Source organism: Hippocampus comes, unplaced genomic scaffold (assembly GCF_001891065.2).
Source record: "Hippocampus comes isolate QL1 unplaced genomic scaffold, H_comes_QL1_v1.1 scaffold151, whole genome shotgun sequence".
Classification (NCBI taxonomy): Eukaryota; Metazoa; Chordata; class Actinopteri; order Syngnathiformes; family Syngnathidae; genus Hippocampus; species Hippocampus comes.
This window is the reverse complement of record NW_017805591.1, coordinates 1,589,884-1,603,176: the sequence shown is the minus strand read 5'-3', so window position 1 is coordinate 1,603,176 and position 13,293 is coordinate 1,589,884. Positions and strand designations below refer to the sequence as shown.

The 13,293-nt window shown below is 40.0% G+C and overlaps 1 protein-coding gene across 1 annotated transcript; it reads right to left on the bottom strand.

Moving 5' to 3' along the window:
* Positions 1 to 852: 852 nt before the first annotated feature.
* Positions 853 to 11,099, bottom strand: vtg3 (vitellogenin 3, phosvitinless). Its single transcript, XM_019880130.1, has 27 exons — positions 11,054 to 11,099; positions 10,908 to 10,928; positions 10,667 to 10,818; positions 9,801 to 10,052; positions 9,559 to 9,720; positions 9,137 to 9,285; positions 8,904 to 9,060; positions 8,574 to 8,731; positions 7,802 to 7,967; positions 7,583 to 7,708; positions 6,186 to 6,404; positions 5,863 to 6,080; positions 5,665 to 5,762; positions 5,470 to 5,594; positions 5,292 to 5,387; positions 5,094 to 5,213; positions 4,824 to 5,013; positions 4,649 to 4,736; positions 4,384 to 4,569; positions 3,602 to 3,743; positions 3,354 to 3,522; positions 3,157 to 3,266; positions 2,630 to 2,836; positions 1,864 to 2,009; positions 1,600 to 1,738; positions 1,402 to 1,509; positions 853 to 1,311 (listed from the first exon to the last, which is right to left on the bottom strand). The coding sequence occupies exons 1-26, from the start codon at positions 11,091 to 11,093 to the stop codon at positions 1,420 to 1,422; spliced, it is 3,726 nt and encodes a 1,241-aa protein (XP_019735689.1). The 5' UTR covers positions 11,094 to 11,099; the 3' UTR covers positions 853 to 1,311; positions 1,402 to 1,419.
* Positions 11,100 to 13,293: the final 2,194 nt, after the last annotated feature.

Genomic DNA, 13,293 nt, shown 5'->3' with positions numbered 1-13,293 from the left:
TTTAAGAGGAGGCACCGATTATCGCTGGCAATGACACATACAATTTATTGTCATGGCTAGTTGAGATTTAGTCCCCTTATTATTGTACAAAAATGCTGTGAGTTGCACAGGGCCGTATTACACACACTAGAAACTTAAATATGAATTATGCAAGGGTTCCATTGTAAAAGTCCTTTCATATGTTCAAAGGAAAGCTTCACTGGACTCCGCGATGAATGTTTAATTGTTGACGTCAATCCTCACCTCACTGGTGAGCTATTTTTTCAAACAGGCCTGTGGCACTATGTTGGTGACCATTGTTATGAATGTTGAATATTGTGTGTGTGTGTGTGTGTGTGTGTGTGTGTGTGTGTGTTCATATACTGTATGTATATATATATATATATATATATATATATAAAACTACACACATTTAATTTAACTCCCATGTATTTTTGTCAGGAATTATGTGTTAATCCGTTAAAATAAGTCAAACTGTACAATAGTTAAATAAAAACATGAAAAGAAATGGTTTTGTCAGAGAATGTTGTATTGTTCTTTTTTTTAAATTTTGTACTTAGTGGCAGTTAGGTTTTTTTTTTTTTTTTTTTTTTTTTTTTTGCAAGCATGGGGCCAAGGTTATATAATATGAAATTAGTTGTTTTCCCAAAGGGCAGAGCGGCCTACTTTAATAGCATGGATGGTGACATTGTATTGCGGTATCTGCAAACAGTACTAGTGGGTTATCAAACAGAACGGGTCATCCAGACCTTGTAAATATCTGGATCTTATAGTCGAAACCATCCGCAAAGGGAGGTTATCGTCCTGTGCGCTTATTTCTAAGAGTTTAGAGCACTAGGAGGCCAGAGACAATTTGCTCTTCAGCTCTCATAATTTTGTCAACTAAAAAGATACCATAGACGCTATTGCCTCTTTAACAAAAGAACTGAACTTTGGTATCGTCCTGATCATTTGGACCCCATATTGGACAAGCACAAACTGAACACGGTGGTTGCATTCGAATTCTGTACAATATTTTATCAGAACTCGGTGACTTGAATCCGAGTGAAAAATGTATTTTGTCATTCCACTTTGATGAGCATCAAAGGCTTTGGGACACAGAACAGGAACTTTCCTCCAGAGATGGTTGTTCAAATATTGACATGGTCTTAAACCAATAAATCAGGACGTTTGACGAGTTATTTCTAAACTGGTGACATTTTCGGCATTCCTGACATTGCCTTTTATCACAGTGGCGAAAATGTGTTCATTCTTTTCTTTACAACGAAAAGGAGGGACCTCTTCCATTTGGAATGTTCCTTGTCTCGCTCGCTCTCTGCAAGGCAAATACAAAAAGGGCCCATTTTTCAAATCTCTGTTCATGAAACATCAAATACATCATTGTGGTGGTTTGATGCTCACTTGGTATTATCCACGGCTCTACATTGTTGTGTTTCTGGCGTAGTATTGGAATTCCTGAAGACTGCCGCGTGGCAGAGGAACTGGGATAGACTGGCGGTAGACTGTATACTGATGAAAACACAGAGGAAATGACACATCGGAGTAAATACTTGAGTTTAACACGGGATAAGCATGTTGAAGCTTTGTTGGAGTACGCACCTCTGGGAATTGAATCCTCACATCGATGCTGTCTGCCGAGGCAGCAACAAATGAAGCAGAAAGTTCCTGGGTTGGATTTCTCTCGTACTGCTGGTTGAAGCCAAGAAGGAAAGCCATGCCTGGGATATAGGTCTTAATACTGGGAAGGGTAGAGAGCACCTCTTACTAACCAGTCAGTTTGAGAAATGTGTGTTTTTGTTTTTTGTTTGTTTTTAGAGAAACAACATGGAGTGAGTCGAAAGTCACATTCTCTTGTGTTCTCACCCTGTGCAAAACTCTGCCATGGTTTCTGGGATTCTGGTCCATTGGACTTTGGCCCTTAGCGTTGGTTTGGAACCAGGCAGACGCGCAGTATTGGCTTTCAGTAACATTTCAAAGGACTGACATTCAGCTCCCCATCTAAGGTGTGCCTGGACCAAACACAGGACATGCGCCAAGTTTGACACATGACACTTGGCTGTGGCGCCACAGTGTCAAAATGCCAAATACAAAAATGAAACACATTCTGGCAACTTCAACCCCTGTGCAGTCTTGATTCCTAATTTGAAAATGGTGCTGCTGACTATTAATCATGTTCACGTCCGGTATCCATCTCATGTATCGGTATTCGGTATCCCTATGGAACAATCAAAAGCAATTTTAATAATTACATATTACGCAAGAACTAGCATTGAAAGTCAAACATTTATACATATTTTTTTACTATTTTCCTGCATTGCATGCACAGAACATGCAAAATAACGTTAATACGTTAATATGATTGCATAAATTTTTATGTGATATGTTAGATTTCATCATAAGATGGGTACTTGTCCAACTCAGTTTTTGTATCCATGGGATCGAAGAATTCTACAGGCACTAGCATATTTTTAAGAATACATTCCTGCATGCATGATAAGACTCAGTCATAGTGTGAATGGGACTGTGAATGGTTGTGTCAGCTCCACACAACCCTGAACAGAATCAGTGATATTAGAAATGGATGGACGGATGAAAGTAGGAAATGTGTGTGTGTGTGTTTGAGGTCTACCTGTGCTTCCGCACGGCCATCCAGCACAGATTCCATACACATTTTCCAGTTGGTATTGTCTCCCACTTGGGACACAATGAGTTGGGTGTTCCTAAGGTTGCTCATGGGTGTGTAGTACACAACTGTTTCGTAACCTTCAGGCTTATGATTCCCGTTGACTGCAAGAGCTCTGATGTTGAAAATAGCTTCAGGTGTTGAGTTGAAGACCTGTGGAACCAAAAAAAAAGTTTTGTTGTTGTTGTTGTTGTTTATCCAAATCATGACAATAATGTATACAGTGTGCGGCTAATTGTGGAATTCCACAAGATGGGAGTTGGAGGTATCATGGAAAATGAGCCAAGACAAATTTGACAAACTCATTTAAATTCCTTATCATGTATCATGACCATGCCAGAAGGGCTCAGTTAAAGTTTCGTATCACTTGAGGCTGAATCAGAGTACAATAAAAAAAAAAAAAAAAAACAAGCAGGGCAATAATTTTAATGCCCAAAATAGAGTGTAATAAAGTTGCTCTGATAGCTCGACACCTTTGGGGGGCTCCTTGGAGTTACAAGGAGTTCTTGGGTGCTGGTAGGGTCTTGACTTGGACCAGCATTGACTTCAATTTGAATCTTGTCAACAGCTTTGTTTGCCTGGACTTGAAAACGAGGACAATTGTGTTAGATGCATTGGACTATCGTTTTTAGCACAGCATGATGTCATTTTTCTGAGTTGTGAAGCTTACGTGGAACTGCTTTAAATGCCACATTAGTGTATCCCAGGAGGTAATACAACGGGTACTCCTCATGGTAATACGCTCGTCTCAGTTCAGATTCAATGCAGAAAACTGCTCCATAAATATTATTCTCGGTGCACCATTTGTCCCTTGGATGCCAGTTGTTGGGCTTCTGCATCTGTAAAAGTAGAACAGACTTTGACTTCTATGGGTTTCAGTTGTAATTAATTCTACCAAAGGAGTTGATTATACGGCACCTGTTCTTCAGTTTCAAGCTTGAGCACTGTCGGATCCTTGTGGACAATTTCACTGTTAGAATCGATAGCTCTGGGCATCATGGGGGTCATTTTCGGCAAAGTTGGCAGTTCAATGTTCCTCGAGACTGCATATACCTCAGAACTAGTGGTTGGGAAAAAGAACAAGACAAATGTTCATTCTGTATTTATAGTTGGTTCTCCCTTTCCCCAATGATTTATTATCCTGTTAGCTTAGGGAGGCCACACACATCCAGACAACATTGGTGATGGGAGTTACCGTGAGGATCACTCAGCAAAAATATTCTTCATTTGATGCCAATTCTGGCTTTTACACACAGCATACTTGAATTTCTCCTCAAACGTTTGAAAGATAATAAAAACAGGCTTGATTCAGCCAAACCATTACCAACCAACAGCTGTGGCATGGCGTTAGTGCCAAAGGCTGTGAGCAACTCAACCCATACACACACACCTTGGCCTGTTGAAAAGCCACCAAGCAAACAATTAATCAGTGAGGTACCACAAATTGCTGCCTACGAGTTATTTAGCTGATTAGCTTGTTGATGCCACTTTGGAACAGCTCGATGGTGTTGTGGTCATTGTTCCCCAAAGTCCCTGTGAAACATTTTCTGTTTACAGTTGGAGCAAAATATATTTGTTAGTGAATGTCTATGGTGTAATGAAGGCTGGTCAAGCTGTTTTCTCTCTTACAGAGTTGTTTTCCATTGGCGGATTTGGCCATGGAGCCCCGAATATCACTGCTCGTGGGTCTCAAACCATACCTGACTGTGATGAGTTCAACTTCCTTTTTGCTCGAAGGAATGTCGAGTTCAAATTTCCTTTCTTTGATGTTAAGCTTGGCGGATAGCTTCCACGGGATGGAATATGGTATTTTGCTCTTAAATTCAACACCACTGTGGAACAGCTCTGTGTTGATACCATAGGACATCCAAATATCCTTTGTGCAACTGTAAAAAAAAAAAAGTTGAATTCAAGAGATGAAGTGGTATGAATAATTTGATGGCCAGTGTTGACCGTGTTATTTACCCAACAAAGCCATCAGTCTCCAGTGAAATATCTGAGGTCAAGAGTTGTCCAAGGTGGTCCGTCAGTGGCGGATTTATTGCAGCTTTAGCTAAAAACAACAACAACAACAAGGTCAACATGTAGCTTTAAATTGAATCCAAAGGTTTTCATGAAGTAGGGGTAAAAAAAGACTCACCATTCACAGTGATGCCACTAAGTGTCTGATAATATTTGCTGATCTCCAGCGGTAGGCCGAGAGTGGTTGCTTGGAAGTATCGAGTCTCAAAAATTAAGAAGGCCTTTGTTCGATGCCATGAAATTCCCTTCTGTAAATTCTCAATGACCGTCCACACAGGGCTGCCTTTGCCTGCAGAAGGACTGGCAATCTGTAAATACAAATTAATTAGTTAGTACAAACTACAAAGCGATTATTTTTTGCTCTGTATAATGTGCTTTATGCTCTCACATTAATGATATTGCGAATAAATTCTCTGTTGATATCTGCAAAGAACCACTCTTGTCCAGAAGCGCGAGAATAAACATGGAGAAGAGGTTTGTCACTGGCATGAGTTTCCAAGTTCCGAAGCTGGAAAGATCACATAATATTTGTCAGAGATGCGATTCATCTTGATATTTCAATTAAGAATCAAAACAATGCGCCAACCTGCCGGTAAATGGCCTGGAAGTCATTCAATTCTCCTTTGAATTCAGAGACGATAGAGCCAAGAAATTCCTTCATTCCGTCAACACGAACGCCAATCTTGAAAACACCAACATCTCGTTTTCATTCATGATATGGGAAGTTTGGCTTCAGTATTTGAATGCATTTCAATATACTATACCTCCAAAAGCTGCAGAATTCTACCGATGGCATACAATTTTCCTTTCATCATGATTTCAGTGGGGATGATTTCTGTTGCATTTCTTAGCATGAAGAACTCTGCAGCTGTGCCAAGCAATAAATCATCTACAGTGGGAAAATAGACACGTCAGAAAGTGTCTTCAAAGCAAATACAAGTACCTGTATTTGAACCTACCACTAAACCAGTCCACGCGCATTGCCTTGCTGAAGCGATAGGTGAGGCGACCAAATTTGGGGGCCAGGATTTTCACTGCTACGTTACAGGCAGTGGACCTGATGCAGGCACCGCAAAGAAAGAAAGAAGAAAAAAAAAATGTAAAGTGCTGAACAGTATCGCTAACTCATGCCCTTGATTTTTAAACAGAATACCCACAGGAATACATTGTCGGGAGTTCTGGATCTGGCCATACTTCTCAAATATGAGTAAGTAAAACTGATGACATGAAGGTCTTTCTCATCCTGCAGATGTGCAGTCACAGTGGACACCAGCGCCATCGGTGGCTTTGTGTCAAATAAGATCATCAAGGCCAACATGCGCAACTCAGCCGGAAGGTCTTTTTGCAGGTAAAGAGTCATGGTGATGTCTCGGACCTGGAAAGTCGAATATTATCATGATAATGAATTTTCAGAGTCAGACTACGGGTAACAAAAGTAACAACATCTGATATCATTACCCTCCATGTTTTGAGTTCTTACACTGTGTGGGTCTCGTGCAGCAATGAGTCTCAAGGACTGGACAGCAGCACTCTTCACACGAGGAGGGAGATCAACTGGATTGGCAGACACTCCGGGGAGGAAACGCATGATGGTTTTAATGCTGCCTGGATGACCCGCGTTGCCCAGAGCTTTCAGAGCCAAAACCATGTCTTTCTCATTGTTATTCTTCAGACTGTCCATGGCAAAGTTCAGCAGCGGCTAGGTGAAGGAATGAAATTGTTGTCAAAGTCAATCTCATCATAGTTTGACGTTTTCATATAATGTATCGTTTTTAAGTGCAGAACTTTAATGACGACACGGCAAAATGTCTTCGATATAATACCACGTTGTGCTGCAGCATACTAAAATGCAGCATATTTGGGAAAAGAGAAGAAGTAGTCAAGAAGGTGTCCTACTAAGCCCACAGGCCAGAAAGTAGAAATGCTTGAGAGTAAGATTTGGTTTAACATTTTGTTGTTAAAATATATAATTATTAATTCACTTTTGCTGTGAATCGAATGTGAGGCTGCTCCGCATGCGTTAAAGTAGCAATTGTTCGACGGCTTATAATTACCATCATTTTTGTAAGCCAATCGAGGCATTTCGCATTATGCGACACATTCGTATTATGCTAGCTGCCTTTGGTTATTATCTGGTTTGTGTTGAACATTTTGGTGTTTAAATATGCAAAGGTTAATTCTCTTTTTGTTGAAGTAAACTTCAACTGGCTGTGACACATAAAGAGATTGAAGCAAGCATGCGCTGTCCATTATTTGGACAACTATGGCCATTGCTTGTCACCAGGAGAATGAGAACAGGTGCTAAAAGAATACTTTAAAAGTGTATTATAATAAATCAAATGTTGTTTATGTTGAGGGAGCCCTAAAACTGGAATAAAACTTTTTTTTTCCCTCCCCACATGGGCTCTTTTTCAGGCTTGTGTGTCTGGAAGTGTTTCCTCCTGATAAGTAGGAGTTCTTTGTAAATTTAAGAGGGCACGGATTGGAAAAAACGGGTTGAAAAGAAAAGATAGCCCAAGTAAATTATTGGACTGTATGACTTCATAATCCATGTATTTTTTTTTTCGAGACTTTTGAAATGTAATGTAATTGCATTTATCATATTAACGCTTAATAATATTGTTTTGCTACCGTACTTGACGGGGCGGAATCACGTCTCATCCTAAATATATTCCTCGCCACATAAAGAGCTAGCCGAACAAATTATAATCCGAACAAAGCTCTTAATAGAAGAGCGGTTTGAAAATTTGCCTGTCTGGAAGTGGACTTGGAGTCGGGTGGGGTGACCTCATCAAAACTAGATAACAATTTCAAGTAGTAGTGAAAGATTCTCCCAAATTCAAATGCAATGCATGCATGATTCTTTCTTTTCTTTACCTGAACAGCAGACACTGGACAAGGTGTGTAGTAGGTGCAGTGCTTGTACACCAGTGAGCCATAAGAAAGTGCCACAGTTTGCCATATAAAGACGTTAGATCGACTGTAGGGCAGGCACAGGAACCCCTGAGGAGAAAAGGCAGCAATGTAATCATGGAACACAAGGGTCATCTTTGTTCAAACAGCTTTTTGGCACTTTTTTTTTTTCCCCATCCTCACTTTAGCCATCTCAACCAGTTCAGGAAGAGGCTCAAGGTGTTCGAAGGCCAATAAGAGCGTTTGGAAGGCCTCGGAAACAGTTATGTCTCCTTTCTGGAACCTCATCTGGAGGAACTTAAGGATTCTGGCATCGTTGACTTCCACAACCGTGTCCAAAAACCACCGTCTAATGAGGGCAAAGTCAGAGGAAATTGATTAAGCGCTTCTAATCTTTCACGTCAAAGATTATCCTTCAACTAATTAAATTAAATCGTGTTGTAGAAATGAAGGTCAGGGGTGGCTTTTAATAAAATATTAAGTGTCAATGGTTTCCTTCGTTTTAATGGAGAGCTGCTTTTTACATTAACCTTTCTTTAATCAAACCGACATGACAATGCATCTTTAATCAGATAAAGTGTCAGACTGAAGACGTTTTAAACTGAATGAGGATTAAATATTCAGTCATTACTCATTCTGTTCAAGTGGATCTGATTTTGACATCATGTTCACTGTGAAAACATGCTGGCCAATCAGCCGACTTGTTATTTTGATGTGGCAACACAAATCTTTAACAAGATGCAATTTGCAGGGTCAGTCCGTTTCTTTCTTACAACACAGAGAACAACAACAACAAAACCCCTTTGATTCCATTCACTTATTTCAGACAAATGTGTCAAAATGTGTTGAACTAACAAATATCACTTGAATATTCTCGAGGAAAAAGAGTAGACAATTCTGTCAATTGACCACATTTTAATCCTGTACAACCAACCGAAAGTTTCAGATACTCCACCTGTACTCGTCATGTGCCGCAAACTGCTTCCACATCACTTCTAATCCTTCGTATGGCACCAATCGCAGTAGTTGATACAATTTCATCACATCCTCAGTTGTGGCACTCTCAATTTGGTAGCTATTGACCTGAGCCAAATGCTTGATCAACTCAACAGCCTGCGGATGGGGAGAAACATTTCATTATGTCGGTCCATACTCGGTGTGTATCGCGTTTGATTTTCATGGAACGATAGCATGAAATGAAACGTGAAAGCAAATGCAATGCTTCACTTAGTGTTTCTACACGGATGATTTCTATTCCCGCTGTATTTGCATTCGATTGAATTACCTTTGATACCGCATCATCCAAGCTCTGCATGACGATGGGAAGATGTGGTCCTACTTCAACGAACTTGTAAACAATGTTGCCTCTATTTTCCATTGGCCCATATGTGCCGGTAACAGGAGAAGGTGTGTCTCTCACATCGAGCAGCAGTAATTCCTTCCTGCAGGATGGATGCAGGTCAGCATGGTCGAGCGAGGTTCACTGTGAGCGGAATTTAAGATGGAGTCATGTCTTACGTTGCTTTCATCTTGAAGCTTCCGCCCTTCACGTTGAAAGGACTGAAGTGTTGTTGTTCCAATCCATGAGCCCTGGAAATGAGGCCACCCTCAAGTGTTGGTTTGATTGTGTAAACGTATCGCATGGTTGAAACGATAGAATCCCCTCTCTGCAATGGACGACACATATTAGTTGTTGTCATGGTTATACGAGCAAACGATAGAATCCCCTCTCTGCAATGGACGACACATCATATTAGTTGTTGTCATGGTTACACGAGCGTGTTCCTTACAAACATTTTGCAGTAACGTAAAGAAAGGAAATGGAAATTAGAAACGTTACATATTTGGCTGGCAGTTTTATGGGTTCATTTTTCTACACACCTAAGTTACCAAATGTGATTCCTTTCCGAACATTTTTTTTTCTCAATTATGTCACAGACCTTTTTGGAAATATCGTCAAGCACTGCGGTTGCCATTCCTCTGTAGCGTTCTGCCTTCTCCCTGCAGTTCGTGACATCCACAACCTGAGTGACGGTCACGTCCCCCGTCTCCTTGTTTTCTTCAATGGCATAGTTACTCGGACACCTGCCGTGTATGCCAATCTAAAAATAAAATTGTGATTTTTTTTTTTTTCTCAACACTCCATGTGACATCAATGACAGAAGAGATCGTGTATTCTCACCTCCTCGAGTTCGTAGAATCTCTGTGTCGTCTTGACAGTCAGGTCGAAGAAGCTGAGTATGCCTCTAACGATGTTGACAACGGTGTCAGATACCTCAGCTGAGGCGAAGATGCTGCCCACATGCCCACTGGCAAACTCAAACGTGAAGGGCTTGATGAGCTGGGCCGAGATGCGCTGAGTGAGTTTAGGGGCAGCAATGAAGCTGTTCTTCCCCGGGAAGCCATTAAACTCCTCGAAGGCCAAATCTGAAATCTTCAATCCAGAGTAGACCGTGTTACCATAAAACTAGTGACGGCTTTAAGTTAATTGGAACGTCACGAAAATTACTCTTTAAAAAAAAAAAAAAACAGTTTAGATAGATAGATGTCTATGGATTGCAGTCAATCGACATTGAGTAACAAAACTAATCCATAACAGCGGGGGACCAACCACCTAAGACCACAAAACTACCGCACTCCGTCATAGTGACTGATGTGCCTTCATAAAAGCAGTGCACAAAACACATCCCATATGATTCAATATACAACTTACCACTTGGAAAATAGGTCCATCTACATTTCATTTCTATCATACGTAAAGCCCTGCACATATCCGACACCCTCAAGGAAAAAGATTAAAATAATTATGCAATAAAGAATAGGTCATAAAATACCTATCTTTAAATAAATGAAAAACAACACAAAGTAATAAAATCTTGAACTAAATAACGTGGGCACGTTAGAACGACCTCATTTTCTCGCCGCTTTGACCCAATTAAAAAAAAAAATCCTTACTTACTTGAACTAAAAATGTTTCAAAATCGTTTTTGTCGCAGGTACGTAAATTCAGAACTTTTTATTTTTGTTGTTTTTCACGTCCCTGCTTACCTGAAGGAGGAAGGTCTGCGCAGAGACGCCGACAATTTTGAGCTTGCATGTTAGTTTGACCGCCGATTCCGCCCGGTTTGGCATGCCCAGTCCAAAATTGGCCAATCCCTCATATCTATATTCATAGGTTTTCTTCGGGTTTAGGCTGAACTCTGTTTTCAAAAGTATAAATTGTAACACATTGAAACACAATATGAGAAGAAAATGCATTCACTCCCATGGCGTATGTTGATATACTCACCATAGCGGACACTTTGACATGCTACAAAGAATACAATAATAAGACACTGTTAGCAAGATGACTCAACTGGGAAGCATCGTGAATTAAAAAAAGATATATTTCAAAGTTCCTTATTATTATTATTATTTTTAATTAAAACCACTTACTGGCCAAGGCCACAAGGCAGCAGAATATGAGCCCTCTCATGGTCAATGTGGGTGCAAGCAAACATCTCACATCACTCCCTTAAATAGCAGCCTGTGTTTGATTACAGAACCTGGTTGCGTTGACCCTTGTGGGAAGGTCACAAGTAGTTTTTTGGCAGTCAACATGAACGTAAAGTCAACACTGACTTTCTGCAGCACACTGACATTGTCAGAATGACATGACAAAGACAGATAATCATCAACAGCAGCAGTGGGTGGAAGATAACTTAAGGCAACAGACAGTACTAACCAGCTTGCATACTGATATTATTTCGTATGTTGAGTATAATAGTAGTTTGCAGTGGTGCAAAACTGCATTTCACATTAGTGAGAGGCGTGTCCAAAATTGTGATATTTTTTTACACACCGCCATGTCTTCTACTTTCAGTCAAATTTGTCACAAATAGTCACAAAGGTCGCATTTGGCTTTCGGGTAAAAATTCAGAATGACAATAAAATGTGCAGTATAACCTTTACAGGTGAACTTAATTTGACCTTTTCTACATTTTTGAACGCTCATGTATGATTCTTTAATGTTTCAAGACTTTGTGCAAGTTGCTGAAATAAAATATCCTTGAGATGCCAGGTAGTGTGATGTAAAAAACGAGACCAAGATAAAACTTTTCAAAACGTCTTCCACATTTAGTCACATCTTCAACCTGTACAAGTCAAATGATAACATTGCAATCGGAAAGGGGGAATATAAACAGTCAAAAAATGCAGCACTTTTGGCTTTTAGGGTAGGAATCGAGTAGTGTTGCACATTTTGATTTGGCAATATTTGCCCACTCTTCTTTACAAAAACATTCCAAATGTGTTCGATGGCACACATGCACACACACGCACACACACGCACACACGCACGCACGCACGCACGCACACGCACACACACAGACTTTTTATATTTTGCCAAAGAGTGCATCCACGACCCTGGTGGAAATCCTGTAAATTGCAATGGAGCGATCGTCATATAGTATTAACAGTTATATTTTATTACCTTGCTCGCCGCTCAAATGATATCAATTATATCCTTATTAAGAAATAGTAGTATGCTCATACTGTGGTGTAAAACCTCAATAAAAAATAACTAAACCAAGTATTTTAAGGAAAAAAAAGTGTAGAACGTTTAGAACAGGGGTGTCAAACTCATTTCACATGGTGGGCCACATACGGCCTCGGTAAATTTACTTTTATAATTCACATATATGCATTGCAACTGATCCCACTGATTGTACAAATTTTAACAAGTAATTGGTATTGAAAAATATAGTAATGCACTTTAAGATTAAACGAGATTCATAAAGAAAGGAAGTTTTAAACCATTTACACGTGCATATAAAATCTAAATGTAATCTTACAAACTAAGGAGAGTGCTATTAAATGTGTAAATGTGAGAGTGCTATTGATAGCGTCTGCTGTCATGGGTCTGTCACAGTGACGGACTGAGGCTGCTGTTGTCTTCTTCTCTGATCAAAACAGTGTCCCCTTGCGGATACTCAATGAATTGCACCTTATTAAAAATATTAATTCTGTCTTTAATGCATTTTTTTCACTTTTAAATTATCCTGCGGGCCTAATTGAACCTCCTTGCGGGCCGGTTACGGCCCGCGGGCCGTATGTTGGACACCGTGCTTTACATAATCATCTCGCGGGCCGGATTAAACTCCTTTGCGGGCCGGATCCGGCCCGCGGGCCGTATGTTTGACACCGCTGGTTTAGAACTTTAGGTGCAGCTCATAAAGACACAATGTTGGTTAAGGTTTGTTTTTTTTTTTCTCTCTCAAAAGTCTAAAGTGTTCATAAGATGGTTTGTGTAAACCATAACTATCCCCCCCCCATTTATGATTTATTGAATTTATAATTGACCATCACACCATAGCAACTCTAGAAGTAGTCTTGATTTTCTGATCCAATACAATTACATCTTTATTTATACAGTAAAAGAACAAAGTATAACACAACACTTAACATAAAACATGGACAGTCATACAATCGTACCAACTATTTCTGCAAACGCCTTGTTGGAAGCAGTTGCAGTTGAAAGAGGAGAGAATCAAAGTCTCCTTTCACCAGTGAAGAGAGACGTCAGAGACGTCCTGCTCAAATGAGGACGATGGTGTTTTTCTGTGCAAGATAGTGACTCTATCCCACATATTGCATTCTTTGTAACTGAAACGCAAATGTAACTTGAGTTCAAAAGA

What these genes read in the sequence shown, in the direction of transcription:
- vtg3 (XM_019880130.1), bottom strand. Translation starts at nt 11,093, where the DNA reads ATGAGAGGGCTCATATTCTGCTGCCTTGTGGCCTTGGCCA. An exon ending in GCGGCACATGACGAGTACAG is followed by an intron (nt 7,968 to 8,573) that starts GTGGAGTATCTG and finishes TGCCCTCATTAG; the next exon opens with ACGGTGGTTTTTGGACACGG. An exon ending in GAATTCTGCAGCTTTTGGAG is followed by an intron (nt 5,388 to 5,469) that starts GTATAGTATATT and finishes GGTGTTTTCAAG; the next exon opens with ATTGGCGTTCGTGTTGACGG.